We start from the raw sequence: 19,743 nt of genomic DNA, 5'->3' as shown, positions 1-19,743 counted from the left end.
GACCAGGAGAAGCACCTGGCTTCTGCCATCGGATCAGCATGGTGTGCCGGCCATAGCGCGCTGGCCGCGGCGGCCATTGGAGGGTGAACCAACAGCAAAGGAAGACCTTTCTCTCTGTCTCTCTCTCACTGTCCACTCTGCCTGTCAAAAAAAAAAAAAGAAGAAGAATTAAGCAAATCAGCCCATTTTGATAACGGCAAGAAAGCTGATGGGTTAAGAGGATGCTTGTGACCCAGAGGCCACGCCTGTGAGTCATATGCCGACTGCTGAGAGCAGCAAGCAGGTGACAGTTCTGCCAAATGCTGTCCTTCCTTGCTGTCTCCCTGGCCAACAGGACATCTCAAGGCGACAGTATTTCTAAGCACCCGACAATTAAAGGGAGTCACTACCATGGATGCTGTGCTACTAAAAACAAAAACAAAAAAACCCTCAGAAATAAATTTACATGGTACATTTAGCAGCAAAGATTTTATTTGGAATAGGGCCCCAACTGAGCTGGAGAGCAAGGTGTCATTCTGCTCAGTATCCATGGCCAGCCAAGGGCTTCCGATAAGGAAAGGTCCCAGTGCTCGTTCATTGTAGAAGCTGGATCCTTAGGGGACAGTCTGCAAAACACACTGCTGAGCCAGGAGGACAAACGGTGACGGACGAGGAACGTGTAGAAATGAAAGAGCAGGACTGTGCTTTGGGGGGCTTTGGATCAACCGCCTGGGATAGCAGGGCCTCGCTCCTGTCCCTCCCAGGTTGTGTCGTATTTTGAGTTAGGGAGGAACTGCTCAAGAAAGTCTGGCCATTGCTCCTCTCCCGTGCTAGTGAGACATCCTTCAGAGCTTTGCTAAGTGAGTCCTGTGGCCCAGGAGGGAGGTACACCGGAGCAGGCTGCCTTTTGGGGTGCTCAGCTGGGAAGCAAATGGCACAGGGTGGGTCCTGGGCTTACGACCCTTGCTCTCCTCTGTAAGTGGACCTGCTTCACAGAACTCACTGCTCGTGAGCGTGTTCTGTCTCCGCAGACTTGGGCACCGGTCACTGCAGCCCAGGATGCGGTGGGCACAAGGGTGTGGCTTCCTATCCCTGGTGGCTGGCACAGGATGATGCTCTTTGGTGTCCTTTACAAAGTGGCGGCCTCCCCAGGGATGGGTTATCAGAGGGCCAATTCAGAAATACAAGTCTGGGAGGACAGAATGAAGGACTGGGGATGTCACTTGATCACTCACCAAGGTCTACTGGGCTGACCTTCACCCTGCCGTGGACCGGCCCAACTGCTGGAAGCTCACAAGAATCTGTGCTTGACACCAACCTACTCCTGTTGGGTAGCTTGGCAGAATTCACTCCTAAGGCTAAAGGTATCACTTAGATATTGACAGTCTGGGGTTGGCTCAAATTACAGTGGTTATGGGGGAGGGCAGGATGTAATAGTTCAGAACCCCTGCCCAAAGTCAAAAGAGCAAGATCCATAGTCATTAGACCTAAGAAGTCTGGACATTATTGATCAATCATTTATGAATCTGTTCAGCCTGGACCATCCAAATAGCAGAGTAAACTCTACCAGCTGTTTCTGATACACCACACAGGTCTTCTTAAATTTGGTCCCTTCTTTGTCATCTTGTCACTGGATACCAGAGTGACAATGGTTGGGGCCCTCAAGCTGGATGACAATCAGTCCACTGTCACAGGTTGGGCTGGGCCTGTGATGTGGCACAGCAGGTAAACCTCGTATTAGAACGCTGGTTCAAATCCTGGCTGCTCCATTTCTAATCTAGTTCCCTGCTAATGTACCTGGAAAGGTAGCGGAAGATGGTCCAAGTATTTGGACCCTTGCCACCCACGTGTGAGACCTGGATGGAGTTCCTTCCTCCTTGCTGTGGTCTGGCCCAGGCCTGACCATAACAGCCATTTGGGGAGCAGTGGGTGGGAGATCTCCTTTGCTTTCTCTTTCAAATAAATACAATAAATCTCAAAAAATAAAAAAAGAAAAGAAAAGAAAGGAAGGAAGGAAGAAAAAGAAAGAAGGAAAGAAAGAACTTGCATTACTTTGGGCTTATTTCAGCCAATTATTTCTCTTTTGAGGGATGTTGCTCTTATAATTTTATAAAGCCACCTCATAAGATTTACTGAACTGAGCAAGTCACAAAGGGAAGGGAGGGGAAGATGGAGGGAAGAAGACGGAGGAAGGAAGAGAATACAGAAGGAAAGACTGAATTGTTAAGGAAGGAAGAGGCGACCGAACTTGTTCAGAGATGAAACCTGCAGCCAGCCACGTGTGCAGCCCTGGATCGACAGTGCAGCAGGCACGCTGGGTATTTATCACGTCTCCTGCCATGATGAGTGATGCTGGGGCAATCACAGTTCAGAGGCTCCTGGGCCAGTTGGTGGCATTAGAGGGAACTGACTGTGGGACACAGGCACATGGTCTTCCTGGTGCCGCTACTCCTGCCAGCCTCCAGCCTCCAGGTTGGCAGAGCCCCTCTGGAACCAGCCTCGTTGGCACTCCCTACTGTTCAGCCTGACCCCTTCTATGGAGGTGGGAGCACTAACTATTTTTGTTATTTTATTTGGAAGGCAGAAGAGAGAGAGCCAGAGAGCGGGAGAGCAAGAGAGAGATCTCCTATCTTCTAGTTCACTCCCCAAATGCCTGCAACAGCCAGGCAGAAGCCTGAAGCCTGAAACTCAATCAGTGCCTCCCACATAGGTGGCAAGGACCCAAGGACTTGAGCCACCACTTGTACCTTCCAGGGTGCACCTTAGCAGGAAGCTGGAATGCACAGTGAAGCCAGCACTCCAACACAGGTACCCATTAGGGGATGTGAGCATCCCAAGTGCATCTCATCAGCTGAGCCAAATGCCCACGCCTAAGGACCAACTCGCTACAAACTTTCCTAAGACTACACCATCGGCGTTTCCGTCCACTCAAACTTCCTATTTTAAATCCTCTCTGCTGAAATCATACGTTTTTCTGACGAGTCCCCTCCTTGTATTTTCTTTGAATAGCATTTTAAGTTATAAATCATAATTTTATTTTACTTACGGGGTACACACAGATTTCTAGATATGGCCACCCTATAGAATGATTAGATTAGGTTGCTTGACATATCCGTTGCCTCACTGCCATCATTTTTGTAGGTAAGACATTTGAAATTTTCTCGGTGACTGATTATAGTCACATTGCCATGGAATAAATCTCACAATTTACTCATTCTATCTAAATTAACCTTTGCAGCCTTTGATCAACATCTGTTCACTTCCTTCCTCTTCCGCACCCCAGCCTCTGGTAAAATTCGCCTATTTCAGATTCTATGTATGAGGAGATCATTGGTATTTTTTCTTTCTGTGCCTGCCCTATCTCACAAAGCATAAGGTCCTCCAGGTTCATCCTTGCTGTTGCAAATGATAGGATTTCCTTCTTTATTTTTTCAAGCTAAATAGGATTGCATTATGTATATATACCACGTTTTCCTTATCCATTCACCCATTAGACACTTAGGTTGAGTCCATAATCTTGACTATTGTGAATAACACTGCAATGAACATGGGAATGTAGCTATCCCCTTGCTATACTGAGTTCAGTTTCTTTAGATATATATTCATTAATGGAACTGCAGGATTGGATCATATGGTAGCTCCATTTTTAGTTTTTCTGTAAAACATGTTTATTTCTGCATAAAGTCATATTCTTAAAACATTTGTTTAAAAATTTATTAGGGAGGGGCCAGCGCTGTGGCACAGCGATTAAAGCCCTGACCTGAAGCTCTGGCATCTCATATGGGGCCGGTTCTAGTCCTGGCTGCTCCTCTTCTGATCCAGCTCTCTGCTATGGCCTGGGGTAGCAGTAGAAGATGGCCCAAGGACCGGGCACCCGCGTGGGAGACCTGGAAGAAGCTCCTGGCTCCTGGCTCCAGATCAGCCCAGCTCCGGCATTGCAGCCAATTGGGGGAGTGAACCATTGGATGGAAGACCTCTCTCTCTCTCTCTCTCTCTCTGCCTCTCCTTTCTCTGTGTAACTCTGACTTTCAACAATAAATAAATCCTCTAAAAAATTTATTAGGGAGACACAGAGGGTTCCCCTCTATTGGCCTACTCCCCAAATGTCCCCAGGACCGGGCTAGGCCTGGGGAATTAGGCAGCACTTGAGCTGTCACCTGCTGAATCCCAGAGTCTGCATTAGCAGGAAGCTGGAATCAGGAGCCGAAGCCAAGAACTGAACCCGAGAACTCTAAAATGGAATGTGAGAATGCCAACGGGCATCTTGACAGGACAAGGGGCAGCCCCTATTTTTAGCTTTTAGAGGAACCTTCGTAACCTACTAATTTACATTCTCACCAACATGGACAAGAGTAGATTAGCCCTTTACTGACAATGCTTGTGGAGGATCTCATCATTCCTCCAATCCCCTTTCACAGCACAACTTGCAAAAGTCCCAGGAACTGAGAAATTCTGCAGCCTCACCCTACGACTTCCTGGTGTTTTAAGTGAAAGACTAATTTTTGGATTAAGAGAATCCCACATCCTGAAACAACCGTGACACAGTGAAAATGACTATAGCTCCCACTGGTCTGTAGTTACGACTTAGCATCACAAGCTTAGGTTCTGAATATGTTCATTGGTTGGCCATCTTAAAAAGGAGGGGAACTCAAGTACACTTTCAGTATGCAAACAGGCAGAGAGATGTGGATATATCACTTATTAGTGGTGAATGCCTAGCATGAGGGGAATAATAAAGAGAATTAACTTTGAGGGGTTTCCATCCAATTTACCAGGAGGGAAAAGTCGACAACTGGGACAAAGGGAGCAACGAGGACGCCGCAGCTGGGCGACTCACCATGATCCTGTCGCTGTCAATGATGGTGTTCAGCCTGTGCGCGATGGTCAGCACGGTGCACTGCTCGAACTTCTCCCGGATTTTTTTTTGTATTAATTCATCAGTTCTGCAATCCGAGAAGTGACATTCGGCTCAGTGAGGACGAAAGAAGTAGACTCAAGAGGGAATAGTTAATACTTTTTAAAAAATCAATACTTTGACATCATTTTGTTCTTGAAAAAACTAAGTATCAACAGTCTACTTAAAGATTTACTGATTTTTCTCTCTCTCACACACACACATATACACATGAAGACGAATTCTCATTGTTTTTCATACAATGGAAAATACTTTCACCTCCAAATTGCTTTAAACTATCAGGCATTGAATTTAAGAATCCAATTTTCTTAAGATACCTAATGGTATCAGTAACATAAACCATATCTTGGTCTCTTCCTGTTTTCCAGAACTAATGTCCTTAAGATATATATTTGGGGAAAGGGAGCACTTAGAAATATCTCTCCATCACTCAATGTTTCCTGTGCACCACATGTAATATTCACATCCAATACTCCATGAACTTGAGCACTGTACCTTGGATCCACATTTGCTGTTGCTTCATCAATAATCAGTATTCTATTTTTCTTGAGAATTGCCCTGGCAAGACACACCAATTGTCTCTGCCCAACACTAAAATTGGATCCTGACTCAGCTAATTCAGTATCCATTTTGCCAGGAAGATCTTCGATGGCTTCTTTGAGCTGTACCTGTAGAGTAGAAAGAAGAATGACATTTTACTCCACAAGGTACTACTGAAGACAACCAGCCTTTTAGATGTCAGAACTGTGCAGTGCTGTTGGAGGGGACTTCAAAAAGTTTGCAGAATTCAATGGGGAGTTTGTTTTGGTGCAAAAATGTGTTTAAAATTTACCTTCACTTTATTTGAAAGGCAGAGAGGCAGAAAGAAAATCAATCTTCCATCTTCTGTTTATTCTCCAAATGCCTGCCACAGCCAGGGCTGGGCCAGCCCGAAGCCAGGAGGCCCAAACTCACTCTGAGTCTCCCACATGGGTGGCAGGGACACAAGTACGTGAGCCATCATCTGCTGCCTCCCAGGGCTCACATGAACAGGCAGCCGACTTGGAAGTAGAATAGCTGGGACTCCAAACAGGCATTCCAAAATGGGATGTGAGTTTACCAAGTGGTGAACATTTTTATTATTTATTTATGAGAGAGAGAAAGAGAACACACACACTCTCATATACTGGTTCATTTCCCAAAAGCCTGCAATGGCAGGGGCTGGGCTGAGGCTGAGCCTGGGAACCATGTCTTCTAGGTGAGTGGCAGGAATCCAACTAAATGAGCCCTCACTACAGTTGCATGTGTTCCACATTAGCAAAAAGCTGGAACCAGGAGCCAATGCCTGGGACCGACCCCAGGTACTCCAATATGGGATCTGGGAAAACGTGTGGGCCAACTTACGAGGCCCTGAACATTTTTGAACTTCATGCATAATTTTTCATAACACACATTTTCCATGGACTTTTTGAAAACCCCTCATATCTCACTTGTAAGATCCACATGAGAGTAAAGAGTTAGTTCCGGTTAATATTCATTAGAAAGAGGGCAGAGGCAACAGAAATACACTGCTTGGAGAGTACCCTAATGCGACTCAAGATGCTTGTCTGTTTCCATCCATACGCAGTCTGCTCGTGCTGGGTCATGTGTTAAACACGCCACTGTCATTAAGGGATTTCCAGGATCCTAAGTAAAACCTTATTTTGATAAGACACAGAAAAGTAACAACTGTTCCCTCTTAATTTTTAGTTGGCGAATGCCTGTAGAATTGATAGGGACAAAAAGCAGAATGCTGCTAGCCTGGAGGTGGATTTTAATTTTAAGCAGATGTCAAGGAACTTCAAGGTGACAAAAATGTTCTAAAACTAGATTGTTGCACAACTCTACACATTTACCAAAATCGCTGAATCACAATTACATGGGCAGTGAATTCTGGAAGATAAATTGCTTCTCAATGAAGGCAGTGAAAAGACACCGTCTCAGTGCCCCTCCCCACCTGCACTCCCTTCCTGCCAGGTAACATACACTAAGAACCCACCCAGAGGTCAAGGAACTCTCTCAAAGAGCAGCTTTCTCCCAGTAGAAAAGGTCTCTGTACGAACAGTTAAAAGACCGTTACGGCTGAGCCAAGGTTCTCAAAGTATACTCTGCCTATGAGTTTGAATGCTAAAAGGGAAAATTAAAAAAGAAAATGACTACAGGAAGAAGGTGCTATAATCTTAGAGCTATTCAACCACTTGAAAGATTTTAATCAACTGGAAAAGTGGGAAAAATACAAATTCAAACAGTGGGAAGCTGTACCTCCTAAGTGAAAGCCTGTGGTGGGAATGGTTCTTTCCCAAGCCTAAGTCCATGTCCAAGGGCAGTAAGTGTGCTTACTGCTGTCTCATGACTGCTTTGCAGTGAATGAAACTCATGGAAAAGGGACACAACATAACAGCTTCCTGCCCCCGGACCATGGAGTATTTCTATCCATCTATCTCTATAAGCTAATAGAAATGTGGCCTCGCACTGCACGCCTGATGAAAGTCTAACTCCAGGAGTACGTATCTGAGTTAGGGCTGGATGTGGGATGGGTATTTAGTGTTGGGACACAAGATGGAAGTGATACATAAAATCTGAAGTGTAAGATGTGGATCCTGGTAGAGTTAAGACCCTGCCCTGAAAATTATTATAAAATGGGAGTTGTCAACTTAATCAAGGTCCGTTCTATAAAAAGGGAGAAGCCTTAGCGAGGATCCCTCTTTTGAAACATATTCATAGGCCTACTTGTACCCCAGGTCACTAAGCTGGCCAAAAGTTGACGGTGGCAAAGGTTTTATCAGCTTTTCCTCCTGTGGTGATTTTGCTAACACTGGACCATGCAGATGACTCTTATGTTAGCAGTCAGGTACAAGCAATAATCTCACACTCGTCCCTAACTCAGGAGACATCTCATCACTGATCTGGACTTCGAGCCTCGCTCAGGTTCTCCATGTCTATCCGGAGAGGAACAAGGGTCACGAGGTGAAGAAGGGACATGTTTTCTGGAACACCCTGTCTTCATTTGCAAGGACGAGAGGAATGGATAGGCCCTCTGTAGCGTCATCACACATTCACGTTGCAATTAAGGATTGGAACAGAGAGGACAATAAAGGCAATGGAACATGGTGCCATGAGTGACACCTGGGGACACTTGAAAGCATATTAGATAATAGCATTCCAGAGAGGAAGCAAAGACATTAACTGGCAAGATACTAAGAACTGCTGAATCTAGGTGAACAGTCTATGAGTGATCATCATACTATTCCTCTGACTTCTCTGTGATTTGAAAATATTTCTACAAAATCAAAATGAGCCTTAAAAACAGATAGACCAGGCGTGAGTCCTGCTTGGCTCTGCCAATTGGACAAACTCCTAAATTTTCTTTTTTAGCTTCCTATATCTATATCTATATCTATAAATAAGATAATAATGTTCTTATAATAAAACTGTGTATCTTTTAACACTTTTGGAGTATATAATGAATCAGTATGTGTGGTTCCTAAAACAGTGTTGGATGCAAAGGAAAAGATCAATATATTTGACTATTGTTAATGATCCTGTCAGCCAGCACTCTGTTTTCTGATTCATGCATTTCTCAGCATCCAACACTGCAACACACTTAATGCACGCACTTATTTTCTATTTTCCACACAAGAAGTTAAGCTCCATGCAGATGGAGCTTTTATCTCTCTTGATGACTGGCCGAGAATCTATGATGCTTCAATGAGAAGCTCTCTCTTATTGAATGCTTGAATAAAGCCACCAGTACAGCTCATTTTGTGCTGTCTGTCTCTAAAAAGTTAATAAACCCATATAGATATTCAGGATCTTCAGGATGCATGGACTTCTTTATACTAAAATAAACATATTTTAATTTGATTTTCCACAATTTCGTACAGTAACCTAATATAACCAATATAAGGTCATTCTCATTAAATGTCATTATTAGAGAAATATATTCTTATGAAAGTTAATTAGCCCCATGTGATCTTAATACCATAAATCTAAAACTTGGAAAATATTAAAAAAATTAAAATTTCAAAATAAATTTAAAATCTTGTATCTCAATATAAAGCACTCCAGATTATTTCTAAGCTTGGAAAACAGTAACTATGACAGAACTGCAAATAATGAACTCAACTTATGGAAACCGCATTTCAACCACCATCAATATTTTCCAAGTAACCCAGAATGCTCCCTGTAGCTACCAGGTGCGGGAATCACTCACAGAATAATAATTTCAGTGCCAGATTCTGTTCCCATGTTTTGTGGAACTTCCTAACAAGAAAGTTGGACGAGAAAAAGCCGAGACAGAAACGTGATCAACAGCAAATAGATGAGGGTGAGCTCTGACTAGAGCAACACCAATGGGAAATGAAGGAAGGGCAGCCCATTCACTGACACACGGCCCTGGGGGACGGGAGTGCAGTGCGTGGAGGACGCAGGACCAGAGAGCCCTTTTCCCCTGGGTTCCTCTGATGTGGAGATTTCTGTACCTTGGTTTCCTGTCTAATGAGATGTACTTGTAAACCAATAGAGATACTATCAACATGGAACGTAAGGGGATGATTTCTTTACTGTTCTGACATGACATATCATCTCTTAATCGTCTACCCCTTTATTAAAGTTGTTTTTCCGGAGAAGTAACAACAAGCACTGATTTAGGTCAGAATTTTATCTACTGTGATCTTCTCTTGATAAACTGTTATCAATCTTTAGTCATTATTTCTGCTATATCTATAGAGCTGCCATTACTCCTTAGGTGCCCCAACTGGCACTGGTTGCACCAGACTTTCTTCAGTTCCCAGCTGTTTTTGCAGTTTTCAAGCCGATTTTCGGCCCATTTAAAAACAAAGAACCAAGATGAGTTGGGCAACATCCAGAGGATTATCTCCCTTCTGAATGCCAAACCTCTAGCAAACTTTTCTACCTCTGGTCTAAGGGAGAAGGGGGAAGAAAAAATAAGAGATGGCCGGCGTCACGGCTCACTAGGCTAATCCTCTGCCTGTGGCACCAGCACCCCAGGTTCTAGTCCCGGTCGGGGAGCCAGATTCTGTCCCAGTTGTCCCTCTTCCAGGCCAGCTCTCTGCTGTGGCCCGGGAGGGCAGTGGAGGATGGCCCAAGTGCTTGGGCCCTGCACCCCATGGGAGACCAGGAGAAGCACCTGGCTCCTGGCTTTGCATCAGCTCGGTGCACCAGCTGCAGCGTGCCGGCCGCAGCGGCCATTAGGGGGTGAACCAACAGAAAAGGAAGACCTTTCTCTCTCTCTCTCTCACTGTCCATTCTGCCTGTAAAAAAAAAAAAAAAGAGAGAGAGAGAGAGAGAGAGGAAGTATTTTCAAAAATCAGCTTTTCTTTTTAATTAAAGTTGATAGAGGTACAAATAGCAGTGCTCGCATAATGACTCACAATCCAAACCTATGAGTGTGGGCTCCCACGAGTGCGGCCATGATTTAGGAGGGTCAGTGCTTATTTAGTCCATTTTACACAGAGCTGCCAAGGACACCAGGTCTCCTCTGTGCCCTGAAGAGTAGAATGAGTTACTCTGCCCTTGTTTGGATATAATGGAAAGAAGAAAATCAAAAAGATATAAAACAGAGAAATTCATAGAAACTTGAATCCTTTGCATGGGATTTCTCCAGGTAACACACACACATAGAGCTCATCACACTGACAATCCCAAGGCCATTAAGTTCTTTTAAAGGAACTTTTTTGGAGATTTACTTACCTGAGAGGCATAGGGATAGGGAGAGTGAGAGACAGATGGCAGAGAGCTCCTATCCACTGGTTCAATCCCCAAATAGTGGGGGCTAGGCCAAATCTGGGAGTTAGGAACCCATTCCACATCTCTAACATGGGTGGCAGGCACCCAACAGGTTGGGACCATCACCTGCTGCTTTCTAGGGTGTGCATTAGCAGGAAGCTGGAATTGGGAGCTGAGCCAGGGCCCAAACACAAGCACTCCAATACTGGACACAGCTCCGTTAACCGCTAAGCAAAATGCCCACCCTGTTAGCTCTAAGTTCACCAAAAGAAGCCCCGAGAGTCCACAGACTCCTGGGCAGAATCACTGACTCATCAGAAACAGCCCAACTTCTACCAATTTGTAGACATGGAACTCTAATTACTACCATGACAAATTTGCAGGGCTTCACTTGCTAGGAGTCCTTGGCCTGTTTCCCCAGATGATAAAAGAACCTAAGTGCCTTAGACAACATTTGAAAAATTCAGAAAAATGAAAGAAAAAAAAAAAAACGCTCCTTGTTTTATAAACTCCAAACAAGTGATGTGAGCAGTTATGACTTTTTAAGTACAGGTTTCAGAATATGTGTATGGTCAAGAATAGCTGGAATCATATTAAGATACCTACAATGTTGTATCCTAATGTTTAGAAAATTTACCAAATCTTTCATTAAGAAATAAGCACTGTCATGGGCCGGCGCCGTGGCTCAACAGGCTAATCCTCCACCTTGCGGCGCCGGCACACCGGGTTCTAGTCCCGGTTGGGTCGCCGGATTCTGTCCCGGTTGCCCCTCTTCCAGGCCAGCTCTCTGCTGTGGCCAGGGAGTGCAGTGGAGCATGGCCCAGGTGCTTGGGCCCTGCACCCCATGGGAGACCAGGAAAAGCACCTGGCTCCTGCCATCGGACCAGCGTGATGCGCCAGCCGCAGCGCGCTGGCCATGGCAGCCATTGGAGGGTGAACCAACGGCAAAGGAAGACCTTTCTCTCTGTCTCTCTCTCTCTCACTGTCCACTCTGCCTGTCCAAAAAAAAAAAAAAAAAAAAAGAAAGAAAGAAATATGCACTGTCATAATGAAATTATTTAGAGAGAATGAGGGGATATTTTCTTTCTTCCAAGTGGTATCACTAAAGCTCTGAGGTCAATTCTGGAAACGATACATGGCACTCACTCACTACCTTTTATAGGTAGGCCTGGCAACACACTCGTGTTTATTTCTAGTCACAGAAATCACCAAAATCAGGATCAATGAAAGTAGACCTTAGTAAGAATGGTCATTTCCACTGTGTCATCCTTTAGAGAATTCTGAGAAGCTACTAACTTTTGACTACCACTGATGAAGTTAAGTTATAGCCAAGTTCTAAGACAGATTTATATAGGATTGGCTCCTAATTAACATTGCCTCAGTCTCTACGGAACAATGTGTTTCTAAAGTAATTTTACTATCTGACAATCTGTGAAGAGAAATCTAAGTTCTGAAGCAAATAGGAAAAATAATTTTCTAGAAGTTCCGGTTTGTTAGGGTGTGTCAGAGTTTCACTATGAAAGTTGTCTTGTGAGTTCAAGAGCGTTACATAGTCTTTATCTTTCTTTAGATGTGATGGCCGCCTTCCCGCCTCTTTTCTCCTATAATTTCCCTGCCGAAAGACTCATAGCCGTAAATGAAATCAGGTCAGTTGCTTTTCAAGTAAGAAAAAGTGAGGTAATCGACTAATTTAGGAAAATCAAGTCTGCAGTTGCTGGAAAGCAGGGTGGATGCATAAAGACTCGGCACCGACCCGCCTTCTGAAACTGGAATTCCTGGCAGGAGCTTGATTTGCTCGCGGTGAAAACTCGTCTTAAAAATGAAAGATTGTAGAACTATCTCTGGGAGGGAGGAAATGACAAACGTAGCAATTCCAAACAGCAACAAGAACCACGCTGGCGAGGAACAGTGTGTGACTTGTGTTTTGTTTTATTTTATTTATTTATTTATAAGAAAAAAGCTACACTCCTCTGAAATGAAGAAATCAACCATTCAATACATATTTACTGAACACTTACTTTTTAAAAATAAAAGACTGAATCAGGTCCTGTGAGCGATTATCGTTTCCACTGTTAAGTAGCTTAGAATTAATGTGCAGAAATGCGGTGAGTACGCAAAATGATTAGCACTAACAGACACAAACCAACAGCACCTTAACAATCAGAATCCTTTTCATGCAACAGAGCGGAAGTTGAAATATGTGATCCAAAGGGAGTCACTACACAAGTAATAGAGAATCTTCTAGAAATGGACGTTATCAGTATAAAACCTCAGTCAAGGCTCTGGCTTCTGCTACTTGCATTCAATCGGCAGCATTGAAATGACATGTATCCAATAGTCGTTAATACATTCTATCATTTACCTTCACAAACACTTTCTTATGAAATTTCAAAGCATTTCACAAGTACGATCAAGTCTTAATATGATTCCAGCTTAATATGACTCCAATATCATAACATGATTCTAGCTATTCTTGATCACCTATCGTTCAGTTATAACAGAAATCTGTCCTCGCTCCCATTGTTACCACTGTAGGGGCATTTAGTCACTGGTAGTTTGATCCCAGAAATACAACTTCGAGTATAGTGTTCTGCCCAAGAGAGATAAGATAGCGTGTCTGGTTGCCTTGAAATATAGTTTGAAAGTCAAAAATGAGAACATGAAATATTTTATTTTCAGTTTCCATCATCATCAATACAAACACATTAAGTGGACCCAGGCCATCACTGTTCTCCTGGGTGGTGAACAAAGTTAAATCAATAAGCTCCCCTTAATTAACAGCAATGCTGTTAACACACACACACACACACACACACACACACACTGATGCTAACAAATTAAGGATAATTACGTTTCATAAATTACCTCTTTTAAGGCATTCCACAGCTCTTCATCTGTGTGCTCATTAAAGGGATCCAGGTTTTTCCTCATTGTTCCAGTGAATAAAACAGGTTCCTAAGCACCAAAAGAATGAATATCATTACTGTAGCCTCTTTTCTTTTAATCCCAATGCTAACTTTCAGAATAAAATTGAAATCCAAAAAGCCCCAACAGAACCCCAAATTCACTATAATCGCCAATTATAGAGTTTCAAATGCCTGTTTACAAAACAACATCTCTATTAATTTTCCATCACATAAAGCATGCTCGAAAATATCTTCCAGATCACTGAACACTAACTAACAAAAGAAATTGCAGTGATGGGTCATCTTAAAAAGAAAATGAAGGTGCTTTCCGGGTGATATCGGCTTAACCAGGAAATACAGGATGCAATTATTGAGGACCTTTACATCCAAAGAACCCTAAAAATGAGCTGTCAATCCTAGTGACACTGGAAAACAGCAGCAGCATGATGAAAAGTTTGTGCCTCCAAGCAAAATTATTAAATAGTTTCACATTTGCACGGAAGCATAAATCTCCATTGATAAAAGTCTTCCAGGTTTGGGAATCTTTCCACGCATCCAAATGGGACATTCTGCTCTTTGCCCAAAAGGATATGAACTAATGGGCCTAGTGGAACCTCTATTCACGAAGAGACACCCAGATTTTCCATCAGGAAGTCCTCACTTAGCTGCCTGCGCATCAGGGTTACAGGTCTCAGACGCTCGAAGGGCAGGGTAACCCGAAACCCATTGTGAAGCAAGGCATAGAATCAAATTATTTTAAGTTAAATAGCTCTTCTAATGAATGAACTTAAGGAGGAGCCCACAGTTAAATTGCTCTTGAAATACATGCCTCCTGCTGGATTTCAAAACAAAATCTTGTATAGAAGTTTATATAAGCTGTGTTCAAAGAGTTTTCTCCTAAAGACTCCACTACCCCAGGCCATGAGGACACGAGCAACAGAAAACAGCCCGACTGGCCCCTTTCAATGAAGCGGTAGAACCATGGGATGCACCAACTTGGAACAAGAAAACACCTCTGTGACTGTTCCTTGGGTACCGGAAAACAGCTCACAGGAGTCGCCAGCCTCAAATCTCACCATCTGGAGGGGCTGGACCCTTCCTTCTGACTTTTCAAAAAGCCTAGGAGAAAAGTTCAGGAGGAGGCCGGCGCCGCGGCTCACTAGGCTAATCCTCTGCCTAGCGGCGCCGGCACACCAGGTTCTAGTCCCGGTCGGGGCACCGGATTCTGTCCCGGTTGTCCCTCTTCCAGGCCAGCCCTCTGCTGTGGCCAGGGAGTGCAGTGGAGCATGGCCCAGGTGCTTGGGCCCTGCACCCCATGGGAGACCAGGAAAAGCACCTGGCTCCTGGCTCCTGCCATCGGATCAGCGCGGTGCGCCGGCCGCAGCGCGCCGGCCGCGGCGGCCATTGGAGGGTGAACCAACGGCAAAGGAAGACCTTTCTCTCTGTCTCTCTCTCTCACTGTCCACTCTGCCTGTCAAAAAAAAAAAAAAAAAAAAGAAAAGTTCAGGAGGTAGACATCTCTCCTCTCTAGCCAGGAAGAAGAGTGACACTCAGATTCCTATATGCTCCCCTATTGTCTCGGTGTTAAGATGGATGAGGGAGAAATTAAAGGATGCACCATCAAAAATTATGTATCTTGCAGCAAAATCTTCCAATTCAAGAGATTTTAAAACGGACCCTTTATTTGTACAAAAGCAATGAAATGACTGATATGCCCTGAAATGATCAGAAACAAAAATCCCTGGTTATACAATGCTACAAAATGATCAAGCCCTGATTTCTCAATCGAGGCCTCTCGCTGTCACCACCCTCACCTTCTTCCCTTTAGGAATCTCTTGAAATGGATGCATGTCTGCAAAGACATGAGGCCTTCTCCGGCCTTTGCGATGCCCACTGAGCCCCTGTACAACGGCTAAGGTTGCCTTAAAGGCTGAGCTCTCAACACCACCTGGCACTCACTCCACCGGCCCAAAGAAGGTTCTGCCATCATCACCCAGATACTGCAGACCAGCGTACTGAGGCAAAAGTTGAGTTTAAGCATTTCCCACTGCTAAAAGGGACCCCAATTAAATCTGTATTGTCAATGCACAGGGAAAGATTGGGCAATTACTCATGTTTATTTTGCAATACCAGATGGAAGAACATAATACAGCAAACGACGATTTTTCTTCGTTGTGACATGCCAAATAATGTCATTTAATAATGAGTAAAATTTCAATCACGACTTGTTGAATGAGGAGACTGATTTAATACATTAATTGATTGAAGCTATATTCTTTAAAACCAGCATGCAATTTGTTAACAATGTCTGGTTTAATATGTCAATGTGTTTTATGCACAATGTTCATTTTGGTTTCCACTCAATCTACTTGCATCCACTTGCCAAATAAGAAATCATTAAATTATCTCCAACAGGTAGTAAAAGTACTCATTGTAGACAATACTGGAAGAACAGATAAGGGTCAAATTAATGATTATTTCTGATAGATATTATTTAAAGTACCCATTTCCACGCAATGACGTTAACAAGCTAATCGTAAGTGTTGTAAAAATGTCTGTAGGAGGAATACTTCAGTACACAGAGATTTATGGGAAGACACACAAACTTTATGTAAATATATGCAAAATGTATAAGCCTAAGTGTACTTCATCCTCAAGATCTATGTTTAAACCTTATTTCAAAAACATTTTATTTTAACCTCGACAGCTGGCTGGCATGGTAGAGTCAGGAAAACAAAAGCTCTTCTTCAATAAAGTATTGTAAACAGAGCATACCAGTAGCACATCTGCTTTTCATTACAGTTTAAAGTTTGTACTTTAAGATTATTAAAAATTTTTTAAGATTTCAGCGTTTTAAGAAAATCTTGGGCCCTAGGTTTAGTAGTTACTAACAGAGCTCAAGTTCGTACAAGGCATGTGACCCAAAAGTGGCCACACTGAATCACAGCATTCAGCGTAGTAAATGGATAATCCCCCGATACAACTGCAAGGCTGAAAACTAGTCTTACCAGCCCTTCTGTACACACTACAGGAAGACAAGCCTCTCATTATCTCAAGAAACTCTACCCACTAACCCCCAGCCACGTCAGACGAACTGGGACCAAGACAAAACCCATCCAAGACGGTACACACTACCAGCAGGCCATACAACACTTCACTGTCCCCTAATCTTTTTGGGTCCCAAGCGAGAAAACGTCCCTGGCCTAAAAAAGAGTCAACAGGAGCCACCCCTACTGTTTCCTGGTGGCCTCAAAGCTACGTTTTCATTTTCAAACCTTGAGATCCTTTATTGAGGGCAACATCACCTTCAGGAGGCAACCACCTGAAGTCACTTTAAATCTTGGGTCCTTTTTTTTTTTTTTTTTTTAAATCCTGTAGCCTCTGAATGAACTGATCATCATCCATTCTCAGAAGAAAAGAACATTGTTCTCCAACAAAGGAAAAAGAATCTAAGTTGTGTAAAGTCTTCTTTAGATACAAAAAGGTCACCAGCTCCAGGGAGCAGTTCCAGGGGCTTTAATGAAGACTTCAGAGTACAGAAACAAAGCAGCCACTGCATTAGGCCAGAATCCAATTGTATTTCTTTACTTGTAACAGCATACCCACCTCTTTTTCTCTTGGAGTTTTGTTCTCAAAAAGAAAAAAGAAAGAAAAGAAAAGCAGGTAATAAAAAAAAAGGCTTAAAGAGACACAGCTCTGGTTAACCTTTCCAACCTACTAAAGAAAACTCAGGGGCAGAAATACCAAAGACAGCAGAGCGGACTGTTTAAAAAAACACTTTGCTTTTTCTCTGATCTACTAAATTTAAAAAAAGGAATCTGTTTCATCATGATAAAGATTACAGCTGTTGATGTGTGCCAACCCTTAAGGTCTATCATAAATGTTGAATTTGCATGGAATTACTCTTCAATTGAAAGCTTTTTTTTTTTTTTTTTTTTGTGCCAACAGGATAAAGGCTCTGGGTGTAAAAAAACCCATCCAAAAAAAGTTTTGAAATCCATTTCTCTAGATCCTTTGCGATAAGCACGCCATTCCCTGAAGACAGTCTCACTCTGCTGTTGCCTTCACAGAGCGCATTCAACCACTTTGGGCACAGCTATCCGTTCTGTTTACGGAAATGAGTTAGGCAGCACTTTCACTGTTTGCTTACTCCTGGATATTTTGCACGTGAATTAAGGAGTCCACTCTTAAGGATGCAAAAGTTGTTTTCTGAAACACTCCTCCAAAGGCTGGCACCGTCACTACCTGCAGGCCCAGGCCCTTCACCCCTAAATCTGCACTGTTCTTGGCAGGGTCACGAGTGCCAGAGGACCCTCAGCCATTAGCCAAGGGGTTGAGCCCAAGCTAGAAAGAAGGGAAGGGATGGGCCACATGCCCATGACTGTCTGCTCCCAACACGGTAGGTTCCCTAAGTCAGGGAGCTTCGACACAAGCCACCCTGCTCCCCACTACTCAGGGGCAGGGGGCAGTGCACCTTCTGCACTGCGGCCACCTCTCACGTTTCCCCACCGGCAGGCAGTAAGTCAAGAGCAAGGTGCAGGAAGGCTTTGAGTTGTTGTCTCCCGACGCTCGTTACCTGTGATGCAGACATGAACAAATCCCTGCTCCGAAAATGGCTTTCTTTTCATGCCAAGGGTTGAGTGTTTTTTGGCAAATAATCACAAACAATGCTGTCTTTCAGCCACCTAACTGTGCAAACCAGAGACAAAGCGCCCAGAGAAGCTAACTTTGAACTTTGCTCTGTTTGTTCCCTTTTGCTATGGATTTGGGAATCCTTTCTAAGAGGGTAAAATAACCAAGGTTCAATCAACATTTTCTTGAATGAAAAATAAAAATCATACGTGGAGTCTGCCAGCCTGGGTTGACTCTACTGCTGACCAGCTGTTTGCTTTGGGCACCTTAGGACTCTGCCCAAGCCTCGGTTTCCCGCCTGGAACGTGGGGCTCCCACCATCCGCCTTGCAGGACTGCTGGGAGAATGAGTGTCAGGCGGCAGGGCCCCCGCCACGCCAGCGGGACAGTGAGGCACTCGTTGTCTTTCAACATGCAGGTGCAACCAATGGATCATGAAATCAATTTTGTGGCTCGTGCCCATCATTTTGTCTTTATATGAAGTAGAATAGAACGGATGTAATGGAAAATATCAGAGTGCAGGCCACAGAGTCACGCGGTTTTGTGCAGTGTTTGTTTCGGGGGGAGGGGGGGTGCGCGCATGCGGCCCTGCTCACATGGAGTCCCGAGGCAGAGTTCCCACGGCAGATGCTGTTTTACAGACGAGGACAAAGTGTCTGGGAGGCTGCAGCTCTGGAGTCGCCAGTGCCTGCACCCAGCCTGCCTCGCGGCTCTGCCGCTTACTTACTTACTAAGCGCTTGGTGCCTCAGTTTCTCAACCTGTCAAACGAGGATAACGACAGAACTGTGGTGAGGACTACGTGAGAGGTTTGAGAGCAGGGAAGGCACGTTAAAGATTCCACAAATGTTCAGAATTAACTACTGCCCGTGTCACTTGTCAGGGACTGGAGCCATGAAAATGAGAGAAAAGGCTTGGTCCTCAAGGAGAGGTAGAAAATAGCAAGGAATGTGGGCGGGGTGGAGAAGATGCCAGCCGGCTCTGTGGGGGCCTGAAAAGCATTCATGGGGTCCAGGGCAGGGGACAGCAAGGCTGGCAAGAACTGGGTGGCAGGAAGCCAGAAAACAAACAAAACGAAGTGATAGTCTCACCTTTGCTTCCTTGTGGGAAAATCACTAATTAGACTTGAATTTTTTTCCCCTAAAACTATTAAGTATTTTTTTTTCGCTTTTCTTTCTTGTTTTTTTTTTCCCTTGCTGCTTCACTAAATATATATAAGTTCATTTAAAGAAAATCACCAAGGATCACAAAAATAGAAACAGAAATGAACAGCCTAGGCCATCCAGAAGGTGTTACCAACAGGCCCTGACCCCAACCCTTAGTAACAAACAGTTACCATTTATTGAACATTCCCAAGAAGCAGGCGCCAGGCCATCTTCTCATGCAGATAAGTGTGCACAGTAATTACTAGACTTGGGGTAAGGACGGGGATGCTAGAGCACCGAGGCCACGTGACCTCGTCCAGGTTGCCCACTTGGAGGTGGCCGGGGGAGTAAAACGTGGTCTTGTGGGCACTCAGCACCGGCTGTAAAGCATAACTTCCAGGCC

At 44.1% G+C, this 19,743-nt stretch overlaps 1 protein-coding gene across 2 annotated transcripts in view; it reads right to left on the bottom strand.

The window, feature by feature from the left end:
* Positions 1–19,743, bottom strand: part of ABCC4 (ATP binding cassette subfamily C member 4 (PEL blood group)) — a 269,575-nt gene that overhangs the window by 22,125 nt on the left and 227,707 nt on the right. For both annotated transcript variants that reach the window (XM_002713003.6, XM_051850536.3), the window contains 3 exons: positions 13,526–13,615; positions 5,390–5,562; positions 4,817–4,922 (listed from right to left, as the gene is read on the bottom strand). In XM_002713003.6, the coding sequence (XP_002713049.1) occupies positions 4,817–4,922; positions 5,390–5,562; positions 13,526–13,615 (369 nt within the window). The remainder of the gene's footprint in view (positions 1–4,816; positions 4,923–5,389; positions 5,563–13,525; positions 13,616–19,743) is intronic.

Source organism: Oryctolagus cuniculus, chromosome 9 (genome assembly GCF_051225735.1).
Source record: "Oryctolagus cuniculus isolate XC-2025 breed Fujian yellow rabbit chromosome 9, ASM5122573v1, whole genome shotgun sequence".
Classification (NCBI taxonomy): Eukaryota; Metazoa; Chordata; class Mammalia; order Lagomorpha; family Leporidae; genus Oryctolagus; species Oryctolagus cuniculus.
This window is presented reverse-complemented; position numbering and strand designations above follow the sequence as displayed.